The sequence below is a fragment of the Desmodus rotundus genome, chromosome 7, assembly GCF_022682495.2.
Source record: "Desmodus rotundus isolate HL8 chromosome 7, HLdesRot8A.1, whole genome shotgun sequence".
Classification (NCBI taxonomy): Eukaryota; Metazoa; Chordata; class Mammalia; order Chiroptera; family Phyllostomidae; genus Desmodus; species Desmodus rotundus.
In genome coordinates, this window is record NC_071393.1 from 108,366,111 (window position 1) to 108,389,849 (window position 23,739).

The window sequence follows — 23,739 nt, forward strand, 5'->3', positions numbered from 1 at the left end:
AACAATAACAGGACACCTTCTGTTTTATTTTTACAATTTTTAAAGGATTTTACTTATTTATTTTTAGAGAGGGGAAGGGAGAGAGAAAGAGAGAAATATCAGTGTGTGGTTGCCTGTCACGTGGCCCCCACTGGGGACCTGGCCCCCAACCCAGGCATGTGCCCTGAATGGGAATAGAACTGGTGACCATTTGGTTTGCAGCCCACGCTCAATCCACTGAGCTAGGCCAGCCAGGGCTAATTTTTACAATTTTGAGATAGACCAGTTCAAATTTTTATGAACATCAAGCTACAGTACAGATATTAAAGTGTTGTTTTTGCAGACTAATAATGTGAAAATACTGATGTTAAATATTTAGCAGAATAAAAATTATTCATGGTATAATTACAGCTCTGAACAAACAAAATAAAAACCTATGTTAGAGGTGGAAATATTCTAAAAATTCACCTTAGTGTTAGGAGTGATGGTATTTGGATGGTGGGTCTTTGGGTAGGTTTTATTCAATTTTTAAATTTTCTGTAACATTAAAAATTAATAAGGTGGGATTGATGGGGGGAATGATGGGGGTAAATGCAGACAACTGTAACTGAACAACAGTAAAGTAATTTTAACAATTTATTAAATATTACTCTTATGGTACATATCCTCTTAAAAGTAAATAAAATGTATATTCCATTTTGTAGAAAATAAATTTGGACTATACTCAGCTTTTTATATTTACAGAATGAGGAATTTTGATTTAAAGGATTTTTTTCACCCTCTAAACATACCTGGACCCATTTCCTAACCCTTGGCTCTGTTGTGGTGGCAGATTGGAGGGACAAACTAATTTTTGCACTTATTCATGGTTTATAATTTGACAGGATTTACTTGCTCTGGCCAGCCTTCTTATCCGCCAATTTACATTTGCTAGATTCTATCCGCTTTAGCAGGAAAACCTTGAGATGAGGAAGTTAAAAATTGCTCCTATTCTATTTATGCCTGTTATGACAAGCTTTTTGCTTTTTCGGATTCCCCCAGGTGATTAGTTACTGTTGTTATTTAATCTTCTCAAGCACCCTGTTTCTGTCTCTGGGAAACCTTTCCTTCTTACTCATCATTGTATCCCCAGTGCCTGCTACATTGCCTGGCAAGCATTAAGCACTCAACCAATATTTGTTAAGTGAATGAATTAATATGGTCTCATCCAGGGCTGTTTTTATCATCCTGTTTTTATATTTATCTTGAGACTGAGTATTAGAATAGAATTGGGTCAGAAATCTTTTAAATTAAGAAACTTAGCAATCAAATACATGTGATTGAACACTGTAGTGGCATGTGGTCGTTATAAGACAAAACGGACCCTTACCTGGAAAAGGATGCCTTTGCTAATTTCCTCTCTAAGTGAACACGGTTAAAGACAAAGACTGGCTACCTGGCCACGCAGCAGCTGGTGCATCTGTTGATAAAGGCGTGTGTAATTTGGGTCAATTACAGTAGTGCCGGCCAAGAGGAAAGAGCAAATCACTCTTCCTTTGCCCATTTTTAATAGTAAATTAATTTGAGTGTGAAAGCATTTCTGCAGCTGCCACTGAAATGGGCAAATATTATTCTAAAGAAATAGTACGTTTCAGAAACAAATTTCTCATTTAACAGCCAACATATTTTGGTTGTATTTGTTGGCAGACATTTCAAATATAGAAATATTTCTTTTAAATATCTTGGAGAGACTAGTGTTTGGAATTTTAACAACTAATCCTTCATCAGTGGGGAAATGCTACCCAACAGAAATGTGTAGAAATGCTTGTACAGTTAATGTTGCTTGAAACACTTGGCAAAAATACTTACAATCACAGTGAGATTTCAGAGATATTTCCCAAACATTTCAGTCATTCCTGTCCTAAGAATTTTGCTGGTGGTACATGCAACTATTTGGACCACAGCTCAGTATTTCAGCTTTGTAAATTTAACAGAATTTCTCCATTCCCTCAACCCTCCTTTTTCCCCCAGAATAGTTTGGGACCAAAGTTCCTCTGAAACCTTGAAAACCCAAGGAAAAAAGTCATTACAAATAGAAACAGGTATTTTTTACCTTAAATACATATAGGAAGACAATTTGAATCAGTGTACTATAGCCAAGAAGTCTGGCCATTTGTGAGGAAAAACAATTCTTGTCAAAAATGGAAGAAAAGGGAACAATTCAAGTGGGGATCTCTAAAAAGGAAATTGTAACCGTCCTTTAAAAAAAGATCGGTGACTTGGGAAGTCCTGAATTTCAAAATTATTTTTATTGAAGTGTGTATAAAAATGTCCTTGTAAAGTATACTTTCTGAATTTTGGTTTGTTTATTTATTCATTTAGGTTCTTTAATTTGCTTATTTCCTACTTTATTCACAAAAGAGGTAAGATGACCACAACAAATATGGATACAGTCAGGTATTATATGTCAATAAAAAGTAAAAACAAAAAAACAAGACACAACCCAGGGAAAAACAAACATCATGGGGACCTACGTAACGGCTACAATTTGACCTCAAAGTTAGCCCTGTGTTTCTTCATAGCCAAAGTGAAAAACAAAAATTAATTATGTGGTTCTTATTTTCAGAAAGGAAAACAACAACAAAAACCCAACCTGTTTCTCCAAAGAAATGAAGTATTTTCTAGCACTAAATTCTAAAAAGAAAAAAATGTAGGGAGCTGCCTCAACAGCGTTGCTTATTTTTTCACCTATTCATTTGAATCTTCTCTCACACATTTATTACGTACCTACTTTGCGTCATGCGGTATGCTGGATCATAAGGAGGCAACAGCAAACAGACATAATGCTCACTGTCTAGAATCAGAAGAAGACCCAGAGCCAAGGCATCTGCTCCAAAGGGACAGGTGGTCCTATTGATGGAGCTTGTAAGGAATAGGTTTCTCCATGGTAGCTGGCATTTCAAGTAGGCATTCAGGAGCTGCAGCCTCTAAATTGATGCCAGGATGTTTACAGTATATTCCAGCGGGAAATGCCGGGAAGGAGCAAACAGGAACTGGGAGATGGGAGTCATGGCTCCAGCCAGCTTGGCTGGGGAGCAGGGCTGGGGTTATTCCTGGAGTGCAGACCAGAGATAACTTCTTTGGGGAAGAAGGTCAGTTCTGCTAAAGCCAATTTACTGAATGGCAAGCTGACCTAATTACTTACTTCTATTCATTATTTGGAAAGTTTAGCAATGCATGTAAGACACAATGATTTTAACAGCTTTTTGAAGATGTGTGTGGTGTTTAAGGTGGCTCCTTTACATTGTAGTGAGCTGGCATTTTATGGAATATTGGGTTTGTATTTGCCCTGCTATAACAGGAGGGGGCTGGGCCAGAGAGGGAGAGGAAAAACACCCTGCAGAGCCTGGACTGCTAATCAACAAGAGAGAGGAGGATGAAGGGCAGGGGATGGGGAGGACATCAGGGAGAGGTAGAGTCAGAATATATTCATGAGTTGTATGTATCATTAAAAATATATATTCTTGAGTGCAAAGAATTCTTAGGAATATATTTTTCTTATGAATAATGATAAGGCTATTTATTTCACCCTTCAGTACCTTCTCACTCTCCCTCGTGCTGTTTCACACCCTGCTGGAGGCATTGTTAATCCATCGCTTCTAGGCAGGACTGCATGGATTCAAGGTCTCCGTGGGAATGAGGCTGCAGGTGGCATGCACTTAGTACAGGAAGAGGGGGCAGGCAAACGGAAACTGGCAGAAGTGATAACGTAGCTCGCAAAGTCATTCTTCATGTTTTCAGTGTGCTTCTGCATGTTGTCTAAAAATTAGGTTTCTTTCTGGAGCTTAGAACTGGAATCTAGATGTTTTCAGGTGACTTGGCATTGAGAAATAGTTATAAATCTCATTTACTGAAAGTATTAACTTTCATTTCCCAATAGTAAATTTTTGCATTTGTATTACATTATTTTCAGCATGCTACCTATTATCTTGTCCATACAGAAACTCTGAGTTAATTTAACTCACTTCTTTGTACCTTCCCATACTCCAGAGAATGTTTGAAGTGTTTACAGAGAAACATAAAATTCAGTAGAATAAAAAAAAAATAGATGGGGCACTGCAGTGGAGAAAAAATAAGGGTAGATAGATAAAGCCAGTAGGAAAGCAACTTGTTTTCCAAGTCATTTGTAGTTGCTAGAGCTGGGCTGTCCCAGCCAAAAAAAAAAAAAAAAAAGAGAGAGGGAAACTTTGTTTATAAAAATAACATGGTTATTAGATTAAAAGAATAAATGCTCAGGATCACAGTTTTTCTTGGTACTGAGGCTGAGAGAATTTTCCATAGCACGTTCTCATAAAAGAGCACTGTGTGGCTTCTGGACGACTCCTGAGCTCTCGTGGAGGAAGTACGCCGGAGACTGTTTCCTAGAACAGCCTGCTCGGTAAGGCGTCCGGGGATTATACCAGCGTGCAACGTAATAAGAGCAGTTTTCGGAGGGGATAAACAGTGCAGTTCAGGTTCACAGCTCCCTGATGGCTGCACGGGCTCCAAAGACAGCACCCAGGAGTGGGTGTACTCAGTCTTTCAGGCATTTCTCCATGAATATTATTTCTTGTGATCCAATGTTTTTCAATGTGCAGAAGAGAAATTTGGGTTACTTTTCTGGGAACCTGAAAGTCTACAAGTTGGCTCAGACAAAGTCATTACCCTCATTTCACAGATGAGGAAATAGGACCTTGGAGAAGCTGATGATTATACAAGGTCGTGTGGTTGGTCAGTCACAGAGCTGGAACTAAAGCTAGTTCTTCCCACTCTAAGTCTAGGGCTCTTTCTACCATTTCATCTCTCTTCTGTAATTTAAGTAGAATTCTGTTATGATTTTAAAGTGTTAAAGTTGAGTATTTTAAACATCCTTTTTGTACTCTCTACTTAGATGTTAAATTCTTAGAAGAAAGAAAACATTCACTATTGGACCGAAGTCCCATCCCTTCTGAAATTGGTGGGTTTTATTCCTGAGCACCTTTATGCTGGTTTTTATTTTTATTTTTTTAAAAAATATTTTATTTATTTATTTTTAGAGAGAGGGAAAGGGAGGGAGAATAAGGTAGAGAAACATTAATGTGTGGTAGCCACTCACGTGCCCCTTACTGGGGACCTGGCCCACAGCCCAGGCATCTGCCCTGACTGGGAATCGAACCAGTGACCCTTTGCTTCCCAGTCCGGCGCTTAATCCACTGAGCCACACCAGCCAGAGCTATTATTTTTTTTTACCACATGTGCATGTTTGTGTTTAAAATTTATGTAAAGTACATAAATGATGTCATAGTACATCAGTCATTTTGCACTGCTGCCCCCCCTGCCCCAACTTTATAGTTTTGACATATTACCTTGCTGATATTGGTTGTCCTTTCATTTTAGGTGTGGAATAGTTTTCCCTTGTATGAATCAAGCACCCACAGTTTATCCTTTCTCCCACCAATGGGATTCAAATATTTCCACTTTTTTCTGTTGCAAACAGTTCTGCTGTGAACATTTTTGACCATGTCTCCTTGTGTTCATGTGCAATTTAGGGTGTTTTTCATTTGGAAGAAATTTATTAACTCACCAACAGTTGCTGATCCTACCTGAGCATCAGCCAGATGCTGATGCCACCTGGGAAAACCTTGCACCCAAAATGTTGTTTGGGTTTCTTTGTAGCCAGTGCTGATCAGCATCAGTTCTCCTTCACTGCCCTCCAACTCCCTTTACGTCTTTCTAGTTGATTGGTTCAGGTTCTTGACTCTTACCCGTTCCAAGCACCATTCATTTCTTAAGGGCCCTGTGTACCCTGGCTCCTTCTGCTCCCAAGAGATAACCTCACTTATTATTTTCCCAATAAAAATGAGGTCATCTGATGAGAGTTCCCTAAATCCTCCCTCCCACCCAAACTTCTCAGCATTTTCATCCAGAACAGTCAATGCGTTTTGCAAACCACAGATTCTTTATGGAATGAATGGAGGTAAACATTTTTAAAATGTTTCTCAGACCCCAAAGTGGAACTTTGCCTTACCAGGAGATGTACCATCTTCAAAATCACTGATTCAAATACTCTTTGTCTAGCTTAAATCCTACTCAGTGTAGCAGTTCTTGAACTTCACCAAGACATCAGTCTGTGTGTGCCCTCATTCCGTCCCTTCACCCCTTTGCATCCTGTCTTTGCACTTCTTCCAGCTCCCTGCTCCCGCCCTGGATGTGTCTCCCACAGCCTGATTGTTTCCCGAACTGGCCTGCTGCGTTGCTGTCAGCCTGGGAACCCTCCTTTATTTCTCCTGTGTTCAATATCCAGGTTGTTTTTCTAATTCTTAGTTTAGTTTTTTTATTTTGTTGGAATACTTTCTTTACTCTTCCTTGGTTTACTTCCTTATTTTGTTGGAGTAACTCTTCCAGTAGCTCTCTAAGAGTGTATACATAGAACATAACTTTTTTTTGAAGCTTTGTATAAAGGTCTGTCCAGAAAAAGTCCAGCCCTTGTTAATATAGTGAGAGTGGCTTGCACAACATCGATGTACCCTGGAAACCAAGGAGAGTGGACTGGAATGTGTATGCATGAATGACAACTTCACTGTACTTACTGGTCAGTCGGGGCAAAAGACACTGTTGAGAGCATATATATTGTGTGGCTGTTGCATGTAAAATGACTGCACGGGTAGAGCAATGGATCTGTATCAGATTTTGTGTTAAGCTTGAACTTTGCTCCATGGACACTATTTGAATGATTCAGAAGGCTTTTGGGGACATTGCAGTGAGCGCTGTGCAAATAAAAATGTGGCACAAATGCTTCAAAGTCACAGCAAGATCAGGACCATGTTAACTGTGTTGTTGGGGGAGGTATTGTCTATCACCAGTACACCCCTCCAGGCCAACCAATTAATAAGGAGTACAATCTCAATGTTCTTTGTCTGTTGAGAGATGCAATGCGATGAAAATGGCCACAGTTGTGGCTAACTGGTGATTGGCTGCCTCATCACGACAACGTACCCACTCATGTATCACATCTCATGCAGAGTTTTTTGGGAGGCATTAAGTCACCCAAGTGACTCAGCCCCCTGACAGCCTATATTTGGCACCTTGCGACTTCTGGCTTTTCCCAAAACTAAAATCACCTTTGAAAGGGAGGTTTTTTTCAATGAGATTCAGGAAAAAGCAAAGGGGCATCTGATGGCAATTCCAATGAAGGATTTTGCAGAGGGTTTTGAACAGTGGAAGAGATGCTGGGAGAACTGTGTGAGGTCCCAAGGTGCCTGCTTTTAAGGGGACTGAGGCGTCATTGTCCTGTGTACAATGTCTATTTTTCATTGCACGTGGCTGGATACTTTCTGGACAGATCTTGTATGTCAGGAGATGACTATTTTTCTACCCCTAACACTTGATCAATACTTTAGCTGGATATAAATTAGAGGTTGAAAATAATTTTGTGTCATTTTTAAATATTGTGGTAAAACACACATAACAAAATTTACCAGTTTAACCATTTTTAAATGTACAGTTTGCTCCATCTAATCAGTCAGGAAACCTGTCGGCACCATCTCTGGGAGATACTTAGAATCTGATCCCTGATCGCTCCTGTAGCCCTGGTCCCGGCCATCGTCGTCTGGATTACTGTAATAACTCCCCCCCCCCCCCCCAGCATTTTATTATGGAACTTCTCAAATACACAACAGAGTTGAAAGAAGTTTGGACAAATACTCATGTTCTCAACACCTAGATTGCACCTTTACTGTTTTACCGTACTTGCTTTCTCAGTTATTGATTATCCAGCCCTCCAACCATGACTCTAATAGCCTTCTAACTAGTCTCCCCTTGCCATTCCTTGCGGTGTCTTCTGTTCTCAACACATCGATCTGGGTTATAATTTTGAAACACAAGTCGGATTACATCTCTCCTCTGCTCAAAACTCAGACATGGCTACCTGTTTCCCTTCTACTAATTCTGTAATCTTTATGATCCTAAAAGGGAAAATTGCCTTGGTAACTTTCAGATTCCTGTGGAACTGTGAATTCATACTGAGTTTTTGTGCAGTGTTATGTCACTTGCATCACTCAGGATGAAACCGACTTTTGTCTTTCAGAGGAAATAGACTGTGCTGCTTGTTCAGGAGGGCTGTTCCTGCCAGAGTAGTTTTCTTGCATTTTGCTCTCCATTTGAGCATGTTTGTGGGTGTGGATGTTTATAAACGAGGCTAAGTCTGATTTCATGAGGGCTTTCTAGAATGAATTCTGTCTAATAGAATATGACTACTTGCTTTAATATTATTAATAACCTAATGAGTAAAGAAAAAGCTAGTGAAATGTGTTAGCAGCGTGCAGAACAAAAACTTTATATCTCTCATTATACATTGTAATATGAAGGACTTAAGTGGAAGAACTGTTGATTCTGCGTGTAACATCGTGAAGCCTTTCATGACTTTAAAATCAAGTTCATCTAATGGTGTTGTTTCTAAAAAAATTCAATTGTTATCAATTTTTCTTTTGTTTCCTATATTTGCCAGTTCCTTCAAGTTCCTTTTTTGTGTTTGTTTTGATGTGTTTTATTCTTGGAGACTCTTCTGTAAACGTCTGATAGCCTTTGGCTGTCCACTCATAGTGAGGAACGAAAAGGCCAATTCCTGGAGTTTCACAGTAGACTCAATTGGCGGGGGACTGACCTTTCTATGGAGGAACCCCAAACAGCAGTAGCTGGAGGTCTTGTCTAGGATGTATTTTGCTTTTCCCAGAAAAGGATTCTTTGAAATCCAACCTGTGGGTAGAGGTAGGGTTCTAGGGAATAGGTCTGGTTGCCAATAGGTGAGGTACTTGAGAGCCAGGGGTTCCCATGCAGACTTGTCTAAAGTCTTATGATCAGACTTACCTTCAACACTCTGTGCCATTTGTTTTCAGACCTACGTCTCTTTCTCAGCTTCTGCAGTATCTCTTGCTTCAATGTCCCAAACCTCTTAGGGTTTCTTTCAAAGATAGGTGTGGGAAAGGTGGACTTAGTAGGAAACACTGGAATTTTGGGTAGCAGTTTAGGAACAAAGTAATGGAGCCACGGGGCGAGGTGATAGCAAAAGGAATGAAGGGATGTATATGGGAGGACAAAACCCAAGCCGTTGTCAGATGTCTCCAGGCTTTTTGGGAGACTGGTGACTTGGTGGTAGCAAAGGCCGGGGGATTTTTGCTCAGGGAATTACGAACTGTAGAAAAATTGAGTGTGGAATGCAAGGGAAGAATTTCTAGGTTAAAATGTGCTGATGGAAATTAAAAATAATTACTTCCTGAGGACATGTTTTCTAGATCTGTGCTGATTTAACATATCAGATTTTGTAGCATTTGAAGTTTTCATCCTTAGTTTTTTTTCCACTCTCCATTTTACACTTATGGCCAGCTTTTCATTTTTACTGCTGATAAAGAAATTGGATAATCCTGATACATTATTTCGTGGTATAATAAATACTGTTTATATACCGTAGTAACTGTCCCACAGTAAGCACTCGATAAATGTTAGTTGTTACTGCAGTTTTTTAGTTTAGTGAGCTTTTTTGTTGAATTTCAACAACCACCCTTTTAAGTATTACCATTCCCATTCTATAGGAGTGGACACTGCAGTGCAGAACACTGGGGACTGGGTCAAGGCCAACAGAAGGCCCTGTTAGGGAAGTGGCTACATTCACTCAGAATGCTTTTATCATGGTTGGAGTGGGAGGTGTAGCGCACTGTTGGTATTGGCTGGGGAGATAGCAAGCACAGCGGTATTATATCCGGACAATGCTACATGTTTGTTTTCCAAAAGTGTAGTGAATAGATAGGATTGCTTGTTTTGGCATTTTCTGGCAATTATTAGAAAAATAAAGTGCCTGAAAGTAGACAATAGAGCAGACTTTAAAAATAATCTGGTCTGGGGATTTGTACCAATTGCTTCTAGTTAAATGATGATGAAAAAGTGTAATAACAGTTAGGAAAAGTTAATGGGAAAAAGATGAAGAAACTTATTGTAAATGTGGCACTGACTTCCTTCTGTGAGCTTGTAAACAGATCAATGTTAATAACTGTCAGTTGCTAGGAATAACTCTATGACTTAAGTGACAGAAGGGAGAGCCTTCAGATTTCCTAGGTGGACCGTAAATAATGTGGTGCATTCCAACAATAGAAACAAAAAGAGAGAATGAGGGAGAGTCCCCAGGGGAAAAAGCTACCCTTTAAATCACTCTGTTAAAGAATAACCTCAGTGTACTTACTGCATCCAGCTACTATGCACCTTCTGCTCAGCCTTGGAAGATAAAATAGGTGTCCCTTGTTCCCCATTGCCGCGGTGATTCTCCCAATGCTGTTAGACTGGGAGGGCTTGTTAGCAAACTGTGTAATAGTGAGACATTAGGGGACTCCATGAGCTACTGAGAGACTTTTAGGAGTCTTTACCGGAACTTTTTGACAAACTCAGAATTTTTCTAATATTTTATTTGTGTGAAGAGAGTATTTTTCTTCTTATGAAGGTTTCACAGCATATGGATTAGACAGCTGACCCTGAACCAAATAGTATCTGAGTCCCCATTTTGTTGTTATTTTATTAAATAAAAGCAAAAACATTTTTCTTATTACAGCAGAAATATGCATTCATCTGAAATTTTAAAAATGCAGGTAAGCAAAACAAAGAAAATGAAAACCACCCATAATTCCATTCATTAGAAATAATCTCTCTTCAAATTTCATTTTGAATTGAAAACATTCTAATCATAACAATCCAAAGTAAATGCCAAGATTTCTTCAAAAAGGGGAAATTCTCTAGTGTTTTGAGGTTTTAGAGATACCAGAGACACATTAAGATGTATTGTATAAGCAAACCACAGTCATTTCAAAATAGCTTTTGCCATTTGTAAACAGGTATACATTAATTCAAGTGGCTCCACTTGGCCTTAGAATCTTTAATGCCACTACGTTAATTCTTTACCCAGTCTTTGGTTGTGTGCCTGAAGATGGTCCATTATTCACTTTGAAGAATAGTCTCATTTATTTCCATTCTGAAATAAGTGATACTTGTTCCATAGTTGCGTGTAACCTTGAAAAGGAAAAAGAAAGCTGTGGGGAGGGCTCTTTTGTGCTGTGATTCCACCCGAGAAAGCAGTGCTTGTGCTCCAAATACATAAATGATAGGATGGCCCCCAGAGATTTGGGTTGGTAGACCTTCTGGGTTTGGCCACACCCTCATTCCTTTCTGTCTTCGGTTTTCATATTCTCTGTAGCTTCTCAATTTAGATCCTGAGAAATCTCTCAAAGCTTTTCTTCTCTACTGTTTCAGTTTTTCACGGGCTCTATTTGGCCAGTAAAGTCCTTTCTAGAGATTATTCACCAAAAACAATTGTGTTGGAAATGTCATAAATTAATTGTTCATGTCTATGGGTCATGCTTATACGTTCTTTGACTACTCCATTTGCTATATGGTTCTTTACATCCCCATGAGTCTGTTTTTATTTTTAATATAAATACATTTGGCACCTTGTATTTAATGAGCACTGAATGGCAGTGAATGGCTTTAAGGTGTTATCTGAATAATGCTCACAGGACTATCTGGGGTGAAATACTGATTTGGAACAAGTGCACTCCGGACAGTCAACGTCTGTTTCCAGCTTCCTCCTTTGTTTCCACAGCACCTTCTCCATACATTTCTGAGGGGATATTGCTCAATATTTTGTTTGTCGTTTGTAGAAGATTAAATCCTTGAAAGCAGGGTCTAGCACATATAAATACTTCTTGAATAAATGAAGGAGAAAAGAATAAATGAAATCTGGCAGAGTTGAAGTTAGCTCTCTGAGGTGCCTACCTATACTGGTTAAGAGCATGAAGTCCCAAGCCAATCTGGGCTCCGGTGTTAGCTCCATCACTTATGAACTATGTATTCTTAGACAACTGTGTGTGACATTTGTGCGTCTCAGTTTTGTTTTTTCAAATATGGGGATAATTGAAGTACTTAACTCATAGTTATAAAGACCAAATGAGGTTATATATGCAAATTACTTGCAACAGTGCCTGTAGAGAGTAAGTGCTATAAAAGTGTTTGCTACTATTATTATCCTTTTTTGTTTGTGTAAATAGCCTTGGCATGGAATAGGGGGTGCCCATGGGCAATTCACTCAGTAACTCAGTTTTTCTCCTGGCGTGATGAAGAAGTGCTTTGTCTTCACTTCGGGTCCAGGAGCCCTTGGGTAAGGGGAGGCGGGGAGGAGGTCCTCAGTACATTAAAAACCGAGGGCATGTGTACCTTTACCAATCTTCAGGCTGTGCAGGCTCACTTGAGCTAGTAAACAGCTTTTCATTTTGGATGAAATCCTATCAACTCAGTACAGTAAAACTGTTAACCTCAGGCAGGCTCTGATTCATTTTAATTCAGAGGATAAAACAATTATTAATTAATAAACAGTTTATCTGGAAGGTAAAATCTTTAACAACAGTGGTCTGTGGGAGACATAATGAAAGGGTTTTGGATACTAAACAGAGTGGGGAAGACAGGATTGAAAGATATTTGAAGACTGGCTATATAGTATTAATTGTTTAATGATTTTTATTCTTTGCATTTTTAAACTGGTCTGTTGGATATTTAATGATTGTATCTAGCTATTGGCCTATTTTTTGTACCCCCCCAATATTTTATTATGAAGAATTCTAATATATAGCAAAGTAAAAAATTTTACAGTGAACACCCCATCCCTAACACATAGATTCTACCATTAATGTTTTGCTATTACTTACTTAGCCCCACATCTGTACATTCCTCCATCCCTCTATTTTCTAATATATTTTATATTTTTGTATGTTTGGTTAGCTTTAGATAGGAAAGTCATCATCTGTATGGGAAAAGTCAATATTTTGTTCTTATAGTGGCACATACATACAGGAGGAAATACTATTAAAGAGTTGAAGAATAAGAATTACTCTTACTGGAAGGATTCTTAAAGAGTCAAATTGGGGGGGGAAACAATTCAATTTAATAGATAACCCATCAAAACATTCTTTTTGATATAATATTTTTAGTTTCACTTTGTAAGCTGTGTAGGGTCAACCCTTGTTGTTTCCAGTAAATGGCAACATTTATGGAGAAGGAATGGAAGTAAGTTAAATAAAAAGTTTTAAAGAAAGTTTTTACAGGGTGAAGGTTAATGATAAAATACACAAAAATGCCTAAGATACAAGTTTGTGTCAACTTGACTTCCTCTAGACCATATACGGAATCTAATGGCGTAGCTTTCCTTTTTGCCAGGAGTTCAGAATCCACAATGCTGGCTCTTTGGGAGTTTGGCCAGCAACCCCAATGAGCATGAATAGGTCACAGGGCAAAATCTTGATTATGATTCAAAAAAGAAGGCGTAGTCACTGTGTTCCTCTTGAACTAAGAAACATTCACTAGAAGGCTGATTCTTTGGGAGGACAGTGTTTGGTTTCTGTTCTCTGCTCCTGCATGTTTACTAGAAATACAGAAACTGCAGAGTTACTAATGAGCATTTATCCCTTTCACTTTTAGTTCACTTCTTTAACTGAGATGGACATGATATAATCTCCAGTGAGTCGAACGATGGCATCCAGTCCTGTGCTCCCCACTGAAGATGAACAGGTTTCCTTGGGCATCGATGATCTCCATATTTCACTGCAAGGTAATTAGGATGGGGTCCCCACCCGTGTCAGCGGTGGAAACCTTACCCTTATCTATTCACAACTCATATTGCTTTCTGTCTCTCTTACATATTTTTCCAGTTGTAGAACCTTCCAGCATACTACCTAGATGTTTTATTGCTATCTCAGCTCTCTAGAAAGTAAAGAATACCTGGAAGGAATTTGTTATCTCAGTTTCCCACTCTGAGTGCATGTATTTTCTTTGCAGTAAGCATTAAATAGTTACCATAATTTGCTTGGCATTGTTTACACTTGTTTTGCATCTTTGCACATAGCTTTATGTATGTATACATGTATGTATGTAGTTATTATGTATCTATTCAGTCATTCATTATTTAAATTTTTTTTCAGTTACAGTTTACACTTAATGTTGTTGGATTCATTTTGGGTGTACAGCGTAGCAGTTAAACAGTCATGTACATTATAATGTGTTCCCCTTGGTATTTTCAGTACCCGGCTAGCACCATATAGAGTTATTATAATATTATTGACTATATTTCTCATGCTTTACTTTATATCCCCATGACTATTTTGTAACTACCAATCTATACCGCTCAATCCCTTCACCTTTTCATCCAGTTCCCCACTACCCTTTCCCTCTGCACATTGCCTCTTTTAAATGTACATCCTATTTTGTACTAATAGAAAGGAATAGTAGTAATATATATGAATGGCGATATTTCAGTTGTGCTTCTTGTAAAATTTGGCAATATTTGTTTTGTACTTTGAAAATGCATTAGTTGCTAGGCTTTCCACCTTTGCTGATAAAGCAAATCTTGGAGGTAGTTGGCTAGTGTAGAAGAAATGAGGCTATGGCAAGTTTTTGCAAACATTTATGTAGCTATGTATTTTAAAGTGATTTTAAGGTTATGAACAGTATTATGCAACATCCTTAGGATGTTTCTTAGAAGTCATAAATTTTGAGTCATTATTTTTATTTTTAATTTTATTTACTTATTAATTTTAATTGAGGTACAATTGACATGCAACATTGTATTAGTTTTAGGTGTACAACATAATGATTTGATATTCATATATTTTACAAAATGATCACCACAATAAGTCTAGTTCTATACATATCACTATACATATTTACAGAATTTTTTTTTCTTGTGATGAGAACTTTTAAGATATATTCTCTTAGGAACTTTTAAATGTGCAATAAAGTATTGTTAACTATAGTTGCCATTTTGTGCATTACATTTATTTGAGACATTTATGATAAGATCTCAAAATGAGTTTCTAATACTTTCTTTTTAATTAAAAATGTGTTTTGAGTGATTAGATTCTTGAGTTTGGGGTCAATAGCTATTGTAATAAACTATATCTGTATGTATTAGACTTTTATTTATTTATTTTATTATTTTTTAAAAAGATTTTATTTATTTATTTTTAGGGAGAGGGGAAGGGAGGGAGAAAGAGAGAGACAGAGAAACATCAGTGTGTGAGAGAAACATTGATTGGTTGCCTCTGGCACTTGCCCCCAGCTGAGGACCAGCCCTGAAACCCAGGCATGTGCCCTGACCAGGAATCAAACCGGCACCCTTTTGCTTTGTGGGGTGATGCCCTACCAACTGAGCCCCACCAGTCAGGGGTGCACCTGTGTTTTGAAGATGAACAATAACACATGCCAAGAGCTTAGGGCAGTGACTGACTCAGAATAGGAACTCAATAAACACATTGTAACTTTTTATTTTTATATTTACAGTCAAAATCTTTGTCTTCAAGGATTTCTTGTCCAGGAGCATACATCTAGAGTAGAAACTGCATGGCTGAGAGGAAAAAATTATAAACCAGAAGTCTGGTTTTTACCTTTTTTGTTTGTTTTGACATTTCTATTCAATGACTTCCCACCACGTGTGGGGTGAAGTCTAGACTCCTTGGTGTGGCTCGCAGGCTCTTCCTTCTGGTGCTTGCCTTTCTCTCTGTCCTCATCTCCCACCTCATCCCATAATCACTGCTCCAGCCCCATGGTTCCCTTAAGGCCATACTCCCCCTGCCTTTTTGCTTTTGTTCAGGTTGTCCCCTCTGTAGCTCCCCAGCCTCCTCTTCCCACTGGGAGAAGTCCTCCTCAGCTGTCCCTCCTGTGTCCCTTATCCCTCCCAGTGTTAGCCAGACTCAGCCTTCTGACCTTCCTCTTTCTTCGGCTGAGATTTGCAGTGCCCCCTCTATTTTCCCATGGTCCTTACTTTAGCACTTACAGTGTTAACGTTTTCACTCCCCACTGCGGGTGCGCTCCCAGACTTTTAAGTGCAAGCTCCAGCACTCTTACGTGCATTATCTCATTTGATTCTCACAATGTGATTGTGTTTTTATCTGCAAGGCACAGAGAAGGACGCCATTGCTCAGGAAGATGGAATACTTTCCCAGAGTCACACAGCTAGTGAGCAGCAGAGCTGGGCTTTGCCCTGGAGGGTAGTTTTCTTTCCACTGCACCACCCCCTCCGGCCCCTCCCAACACCCCCCCCCATTCATTTCAAAGAACAATTTGAAAGAGGGAATTTCACTAACAACTTTCTCTAGAAAATCCACTTAGATCTTAGCCCTATCCCAGTTAATCCATATTAAACCTCTGTAGTCAGAGTATAGATAGGCATGTTCAAGTAACATTAATGATCTCAGGTTCACAAGTAGCTCAAAATAATTCAGCAAATTACTGAGAAATGAGTGGTTTCTTATACTGTGTTTTGAATTATACAGAGTTGTATAGCCTGCTTTACAATAGGAGATGCGTACGGGGTGTTTGCAATAGGAATGTGATAGACATTCACTACTGGTGTGAAGGGTTTTCCTTCATGATATATTTCAAGGATCATGGTGCTGGGTGCGTTAGTGTACTGGGGAGAAGTGGGAAGCTAATACTGTAGTGCGGTGAGGTTGGCCCTGGGCAAGGACTGCTCCCATTAACCAGGTACCCTGTGGGGTATCAACTAAGAAGTTCTCATGACTATAAAAGGAAGGTTAACAGTGAAATGAATAGATTTCCTGAGGTAAGTTTTATATTACCAGCAGATTTACACGGATTGTACTGATTTATACAGCCTAGTTGCTGAGAGAGAGGGAAAGAGAAAGAAGAAGGAGGAGGAGTAGGAGTGGGGGGAGGGAGGGAAGAAAGGAAGGAAGGAACGTAGGAACTTGTGTATATTTCTGAAGGTAACTTTGGTTTCATGGCAGGATTACTAAGTATTTGGACAAAAATTGACAGGCAGTATTTTGTACATTTAGCGATTACTAAACTGTGGGATGTTGGCAGTAGTCTTATTTATACAATGGAATACTACTTGGCCATAAAAAAGAAGGAAATCTTACCTTTTTTGGCAACATGGATGGACCTGGAGAGTATTATGCTAAGTGAAATAAGCCAGTCAGAGAAAAACAGGTCCCATGCGATTTCAGTTATGTGTAAAATCTAATGAACAAAATAAACTAATGAACAAAATAGAAACACTCAGATACAGGGAACAGACTGACAGCTGTCAGTGGTGAAGGGGGTGTTGGGAGTTGCTAAAAACGGTGAAGGGATTATGCAAAAACAAAACCCTCATAGACACAGACAACAGTATGGTGATTATCAGAGGGAAAAGGGGGTGGGAGGGTAGAGAGGGTAAAAGGGGAAAAAGTGGTGATGGAAGGAGATTTGACTTGGGATGGTGAACACACAATACAATATACAAATTATGTATTACCGAATGGTACACCTGAAACCTATACAATTTTATTAACCAATGTCACCCCAATGAATTCAATAAGAGAAAAAACATTTGATTTAGTGCACTCTGTAAGTAGACTTGTATTTCAAAAAATCATATGTGCTTAATGATCCTTGGGATAATATGAGAAAAGAGATTTTAGGTAATATGAGAGGCTCAGGATCACTGCTCAAAAGAAAGCTTTTTTTTTCCCTCAACTTAGAATCTTTTCTTTTTTTAGAGGCAGATAGAGGCCTATTTAATTTATAATGCCTACTATATTTCAGCCAAAACTTACCTAAGGTGAGGCAGTTATGGTCACACCCTGGCTTAGAATAATATGCTCCAGAAAATATTAAGATACATGCATTGAAATGTGGTGATTCATTGTTGATATGCTATGAAAACAGATATCCCATGTGCGCAAGGAATCAGGCCTAAGAAATCAGGAAGTGCTTTGCTGAAATTCATAGAGCGGGGCAATAAACAAGTTACTTCATCTTTTTTTTTTTTGCTCATCTTTTGTGTGATCTTGAAAAAGTGTCTTTTTTAAAAAAATAAGATTTTATTTATTTATTTTTAGAGAGGGGAAGGGAGGGAGAGAGGGGAAACATCAATGTGTGGTTGCCTCTTGCGTGCCCCCCACTGGGGACCTGGCCTGAAACCCAGACATGTGCCCTGACTGACAATCAAACTGGCCACCCTTTGGTTCGAAGGCTGGTACTCAATCCACTGAGCCACACCAGCTAAGGCGAAAAAATATCTTTATGAAGGGATTTATGAGGGCCTTTTTTGTAGGATGATAATTGTGCTCTCTTAGTTTAGTGAGGAGAATAGTCGTGAAATGGTTGGATTGTTGGAAAAGAAAGAAATGGCATTTGTGAATTTAAGCAGATAACTGTAAAAATAGAATTTTAGTTCCTTTTGTACTACTATGGATGGTCCATATTTTAAATAAATTTGATATATGAAAGTGCAGGCTATTAAAATGATAAGCAAATAGCTGTTTTTAAAAGTTACTTGCTTTACCAAAGTGTCAATTATAGTTCTTTAAATATTTCCATTGGATTTCTTACCTGGAAAAATAATAGGTGCTTCCTTTTCTTTTGTCCTCAGAAAAGTAGTAAACGCATATTTTGTCTGAAATAACATCTCTCCTAGGCTCTTCACATTGGGAACAGTATGTTCAGGGAACAATTCTTTGACATATTGGATTGATATGACTATTAAAATAGTAAGGGAACAAGATGGATAAATATCACATAATTTTCAAGTTAGAATGTACTTTCTTTGCTGTTCAATTTAATTGGAGACCAAAGTAGGAATCCCTTCAGAAGTATTCCTCTGGTTAAGATCCTTAAGGGAATTGAACCCATGAAGTTTGGGGATCTTATCTTGCTTTTAGGCAGTAGGTAACTCTTGGGTCTTGAGAATGAGAGTATAGTACATGGGTACAGTTCACAGTTGTGCATCAAGGAGATTAATCTGTTTTTGAGGTAAAGGAAGACTTAACAAGGGCGAGAAAATGGAGTTGGAGAAACCAATATGAAAGCTTTGCATATACTTGGATGTTGGGCAGTACTCACCTAGAATGGAGTTACAGCAGCGAGTATGAAAGTATGAAACAGATATGAAAACCATTAAGGTGGAAGACTCCATGGGACATCGCAACTATTGAACATGGTAGTGAGGTAGAGCAGCTCCGAGGGTTAGAAGCTGAGCTGTGTAGGATAACAGTGGTAGCACATATAATGTCCAAATTGTTACCCGTTGTTTTGTTTAGTGTGCTTTCCCTTGGTACTTCAATAGGACCAAATAATAAGGCCATTAAATATTATTTTATATGAATGTGCTTAGAATAAATTGTTATAGGTAAGATACTATTTACAAAGGAACTTGTGAGAAACTGCTATGTCATGGAATGAGTAAAGCATGATACAGGTGGGGGACCCATGTGACAGCCAAGTTAATAAGTGATACTCACTCGTTGGTTGACTCAACTTGTGATATTTTAAATGAGAGCTATTGGTAATTTTGAACTCTTTTGGACATTTTATATATCTCAGATTTAAGATTTTTTGGATAGGTAAATATAATAATTTGTTGGCCATAAAAAGAATACATGTATATAACAGAGGCAAGTTATTTTGTTTTAAAAAATGAGGTAGGCCAATACTTTAGAAAAGCGGCATTGGAGTAGTGAACGTTACCATTAATTAGACACAGACTAGGAACGAGTGCGTATTCTATTACCTTTGCCACCGCACGAGGAGTTAACTTTCATGCGGTCTTGCCAAAAGGCTGGTGAATGGTTAACTGTCTGCAGGAACCTGTATAAAGCTATGTTCAGCCCAGTCACTGTGTCCTTTCAAACAATGCTTATATGTTTTATTTAGTGGTGTTATCATCTAGATGACCTGTTTTAAAAGATTAAAAAACCCATTATGCCTTCTGGGTGGATATCATTACTTGGCAGGGCTTGGTAGTGAAATGTGAGTCCCTGTGGTTAGGTTATTACTCTATTTAAATTTATTTATTATTTATGACTACCCACCTGAAGGGAGGCTTTTAATTTATATATTATTTTAGTAATGCTAGAAATTATTTGTGTTCAGTGGGTGAGATTACAAGCATAATAATGTGATGTAGTGCTTAATTTTATTCAGTTATTCAGTATGTGCCGTAGGCTGGGTGTTAAGGGCACATAGATGAGTAGACTGAGCACCTTCAAGAAGCATGTAGTCCAGCTGTGCTTTTGATGTCACGTCTAAGTGAGAAAATGACCTGGGATGCAAATCTAATTATTCTTAGGAACAAATAGACGGTTTTTTAACCATTCGGGTTCATATTCCTAGTTTTGATATCTAGCATACAAATTTAAAATATGACTGAAATGTTATCTGGAATATCTTTTCATATTTCAATTTTAGGGAGGTAAAGAATAAGAATGTACTCGACGTAAACATCATTTGCAAGGCGAGTTATATATTCCTTTCACTGTAAACAACCAAACATTTTGGTAGGAACTTTCGGCAGTTTGTTGTCTTCTTCCCGAACCCCCTTGTGATTGTTCCTTAACCTTGAGTTTCTGCTCTTGTTTGCACAACACCTGCTTTCATAGGCCCTTGGAGTTCCTCCAAGTGTGTGTGAGGTGCCCTGCATAGGACACACCTCTATCTTTACTATTGCCATGAAGTTTCTGGCATATTTTAGGCTCTCAATAAACCACTATACGAGTATAGTGAATAAATCAGTGGCCATTCCAATGTTAAAAATGTATAAAATGCCCAAATTTGAAGAACTGTTCAGTGTTCGGGAAAATCAGTAGAATGGAAACATGGATTTGTTTTAACACAAAGCAGTGGGATGAGTAAATAATATAGTTAGGCGGCTCAGTAGTGCCTCAGTATCGTGTTTCTGAGAGGAATTCTGTTTACCTTGTGACAGGGAGTGAATGAAACCATGTGAAGTCTGAGAAAGAGGAACAGGATTAATAAAAGTCTTCTGGGTGGAATTTCTACCTTTTTCCAGTCAAGTCCCCATTGTGGATTTTGGTGGAAGTAATGAATGAAGAGTAAGAAAAAAACGTGTATTACCAGGCAGTATTTTGACTTCCCTAACCAATTTTGACTGCTTAGTTATTATGAATAAAAGCAAATCATCTCTGGGGTCTTTTTTTGGCTAATTAGGTAATTATTACACCCAGAGAAAATAAGTTATAGTCCTTTACTGGCTAGCCATGCTGTGCTATCCCAACACAAAAGCTTCTAGAAAGTTCCTGATATCATAGTAGCTAATGTATTTTCCTGAGTTATTTTTTGGAGATTATTTGCCTTGATATTGTAAAGCTTTATAATCTTAAAAATATTCCAGTTAAAAAATACTGGAATAAATGCAAAAATAAACCAAGAGCTCTTTGAACAGTGTTAGCAGTATAGAGTGTTTTTCAGGGAAAAAAAATTTCTTGGGTTGTACATACAGTTTTGGCTTCTGGGAATTTTGGTTCTGTTTTTGCCAGGAGTTTGAGGATAAGCTTACTTTATTCTGGGTCAGTTACAATTTTGAAAACTAGGGCAAGATAAATCCAGGGTCATTTAGAGTCCTGTTAAAGTAGGTTAACAAAGACCTCATTCATTCCTTATAGAAATCAGAATCCTTGTTAATTAGCCCCTTGGGAGATACAAGATTTTTTTCTGAGCTTTTGTGTATGCATGTATTTTGAGAGTGAATATAATTATTCAGAGTTTGAAGTAGTATATTAGGAAAAATCAAACTCAAAATAATTTCCCTTTAAAAAGGGGAAAGTAAGAAGTCAAAATAATAGACTTATTTATAAACATTTGGTTGATTTAGTATGTGATTTTTACACTCTAAAAATTGGAGGTCATTACTAACGTGCTTCTTTAAGAGATTACTTTCCTCATTTGATTTCAACATTAGAGATTATAATTTCTCTAAATGTCTTCGATTTTCTAACACATTTAGGGAAATTTTAGTAAAAGACAACTGCATTTGTCGTTCTTAATATTGGGTTGGCCAAAAAAGTCTGTTCTGTTTTTTCTGTAAAAGAAAAGGCACATTTTTCATTGTTACCAATAACTTCATTGACTGAGATATTTTGAGTATGTCGGTTATCTCCTGCTGTTGGCTTCTAGTGGGTAGAGGCCAGGGGTGCTGCTAAACATCTTCCAGTGCCTCACAGTAAAGAATTATTTGACCAAAACATCAGTAGTACCAAGAAAGTTCACTAACCTCTTTTGACACGTTCACTCAGTCTCAGCACCTTCTCCATACACTGCACAAACCTGTGTGTGTGTGTGTGTGTGTTTCAGTCATGTTTTTACCTTTCTTGAAATAATAAAGCATAATGCACCAAAAATGTTGCGCATTTTCTTCCATCTTCAATATTAAAATGGCTGCACAAAAACTCACCAATTTTTATAAGTTTTTTTAAATGCACGCCGATATGACTGTTGTCATGATACAATCTAACAAAATTGTTTCAAATGAAGTTAAAGACAACTCAGCACTACTAGAGCCATCACGAAAAAAAAAAACCTAAATGAACTTTATGGCCAACCCAGTATATCTGTGAGAACTGAAGTTTACTACCAGCAGGTGTTTTTAGAGTCATTTGGAAGTGGGAAATAAAGGATGTGGATGATTTTTCAGAGATGACGTGTTCAGAGTTCTAAACGTGTGTATCATTGGAGAAAAAGAGACATGAGATTCCGGGTGAATGATGTGTCCTGGTCATTGATGGTCTGTGCAGTGATGCATGGTGAAGGAGCAGAGGAAGAAAATGACAGAAGCTTAGCCCCACACAATGTCCACCTCTAGGGTGGAGCAGCACTCATGGGTCCCTTTACTGTGGAGGAGATTACCAATCACATCAATGAAGTGTTACAAGAGGAAGGGCACCTGGCTCAAATACAGAACAGAAAGGCCCTTCTCAAATACAGGAGACATTTAGAGTCTTTCCAGAATGTTGGAATTTTTGGCTGTGTCTTCAGTTACGTAGGATTATTAACAGTGGGAACTAGTTCTCCTGTGTATCTGTTTGCCTAGGTCTGAATGTTTTCTTGGCAGAACTTCCAAAGGGATCTGATAGCTTCAAAACAAAATATTTCTAACATACAGGTAAACTCATATTGCTTCATCACATAATTTGGTTTTTATGAGCACAGGTAAATCTGTTTGTGGATTTTTTTCAGGCAACATGTATTTCTGAGATCCTACCCGGTATCAAGCACTATTTTATGTTAAGAGAATACTGAGGCTAACAATTCCAGTGAGCTTCCTATGTCCATGGTGCTTGCATTTAAGTTAGAGAGACATAGAATAAATTCTTAAGAAAAATTTCTGCACGTGGTAAGCTATGTAGAGGATTAAAAACGGATTTATGTAATAGTGTCTGGGTGTCTTTAGATTGGGTGGTCGGAGGAGGAGCATTTAAGGAGCCTTTGGACAACACAAAGGGCTGCCTTGCAAAGAACAAGAGAAGAGCACTCCAGTCTGAGGTAAGAGCTCAAAGCAGAGCTCACAGATAGACACAAACTTGGTGAACTCACGGGGCAAAGGAAGCCTGATGGCTGCATTGTGGTGCGCAAGCAGTGGCATGAGCTGGAGTTGAGAGCAAGGCAAGTGTTAGAGTTTGAGGGAGAATGTTAAGAGATGAGGCTCTAGAGGGTCATGTAAATATAGGGGTGGGCAGAAGTGGGTTTGCAGTTGTGAGTGTGTAAAACACAGTTTATTCTGGTACCATTATTTATTTGTATTACAAATGTAAACCTACCTTTGCCCACACTTGTATATAGTGGTTTGAAAATTTTCCTAAGATGAAGAAGCAGCAATTGAGGGATTCTGAGTAGAGACATATTCAGAACTGGCTTCAGAAATCACCCAGGCCGCTCTGTGGG

At 38.3% G+C, this 23,739-nt stretch overlaps 1 protein-coding gene across 4 annotated transcripts in view; it reads left to right on the forward strand.

The window, feature by feature from the left end:
• The window catches only part of SYNE2 (spectrin repeat containing nuclear envelope protein 2), a 284,958-nt gene that overhangs the window by 25,531 nt on the left and 235,688 nt on the right, over positions 1-23,739 (forward strand). For all 4 annotated transcript variants that reach the window (XM_053928255.2, XM_053928253.2, XM_053928254.2 and 1 more), the window contains exon 2: positions 13,483-13,612. In XM_053928255.2, coding sequence (XP_053784230.1) covers positions 13,534-13,612 — 79 coding nt within the window. In that variant the 5' untranslated portion in view covers positions 13,483-13,533. The remainder of the gene's footprint in view (positions 1-13,482; positions 13,613-23,739) is intronic.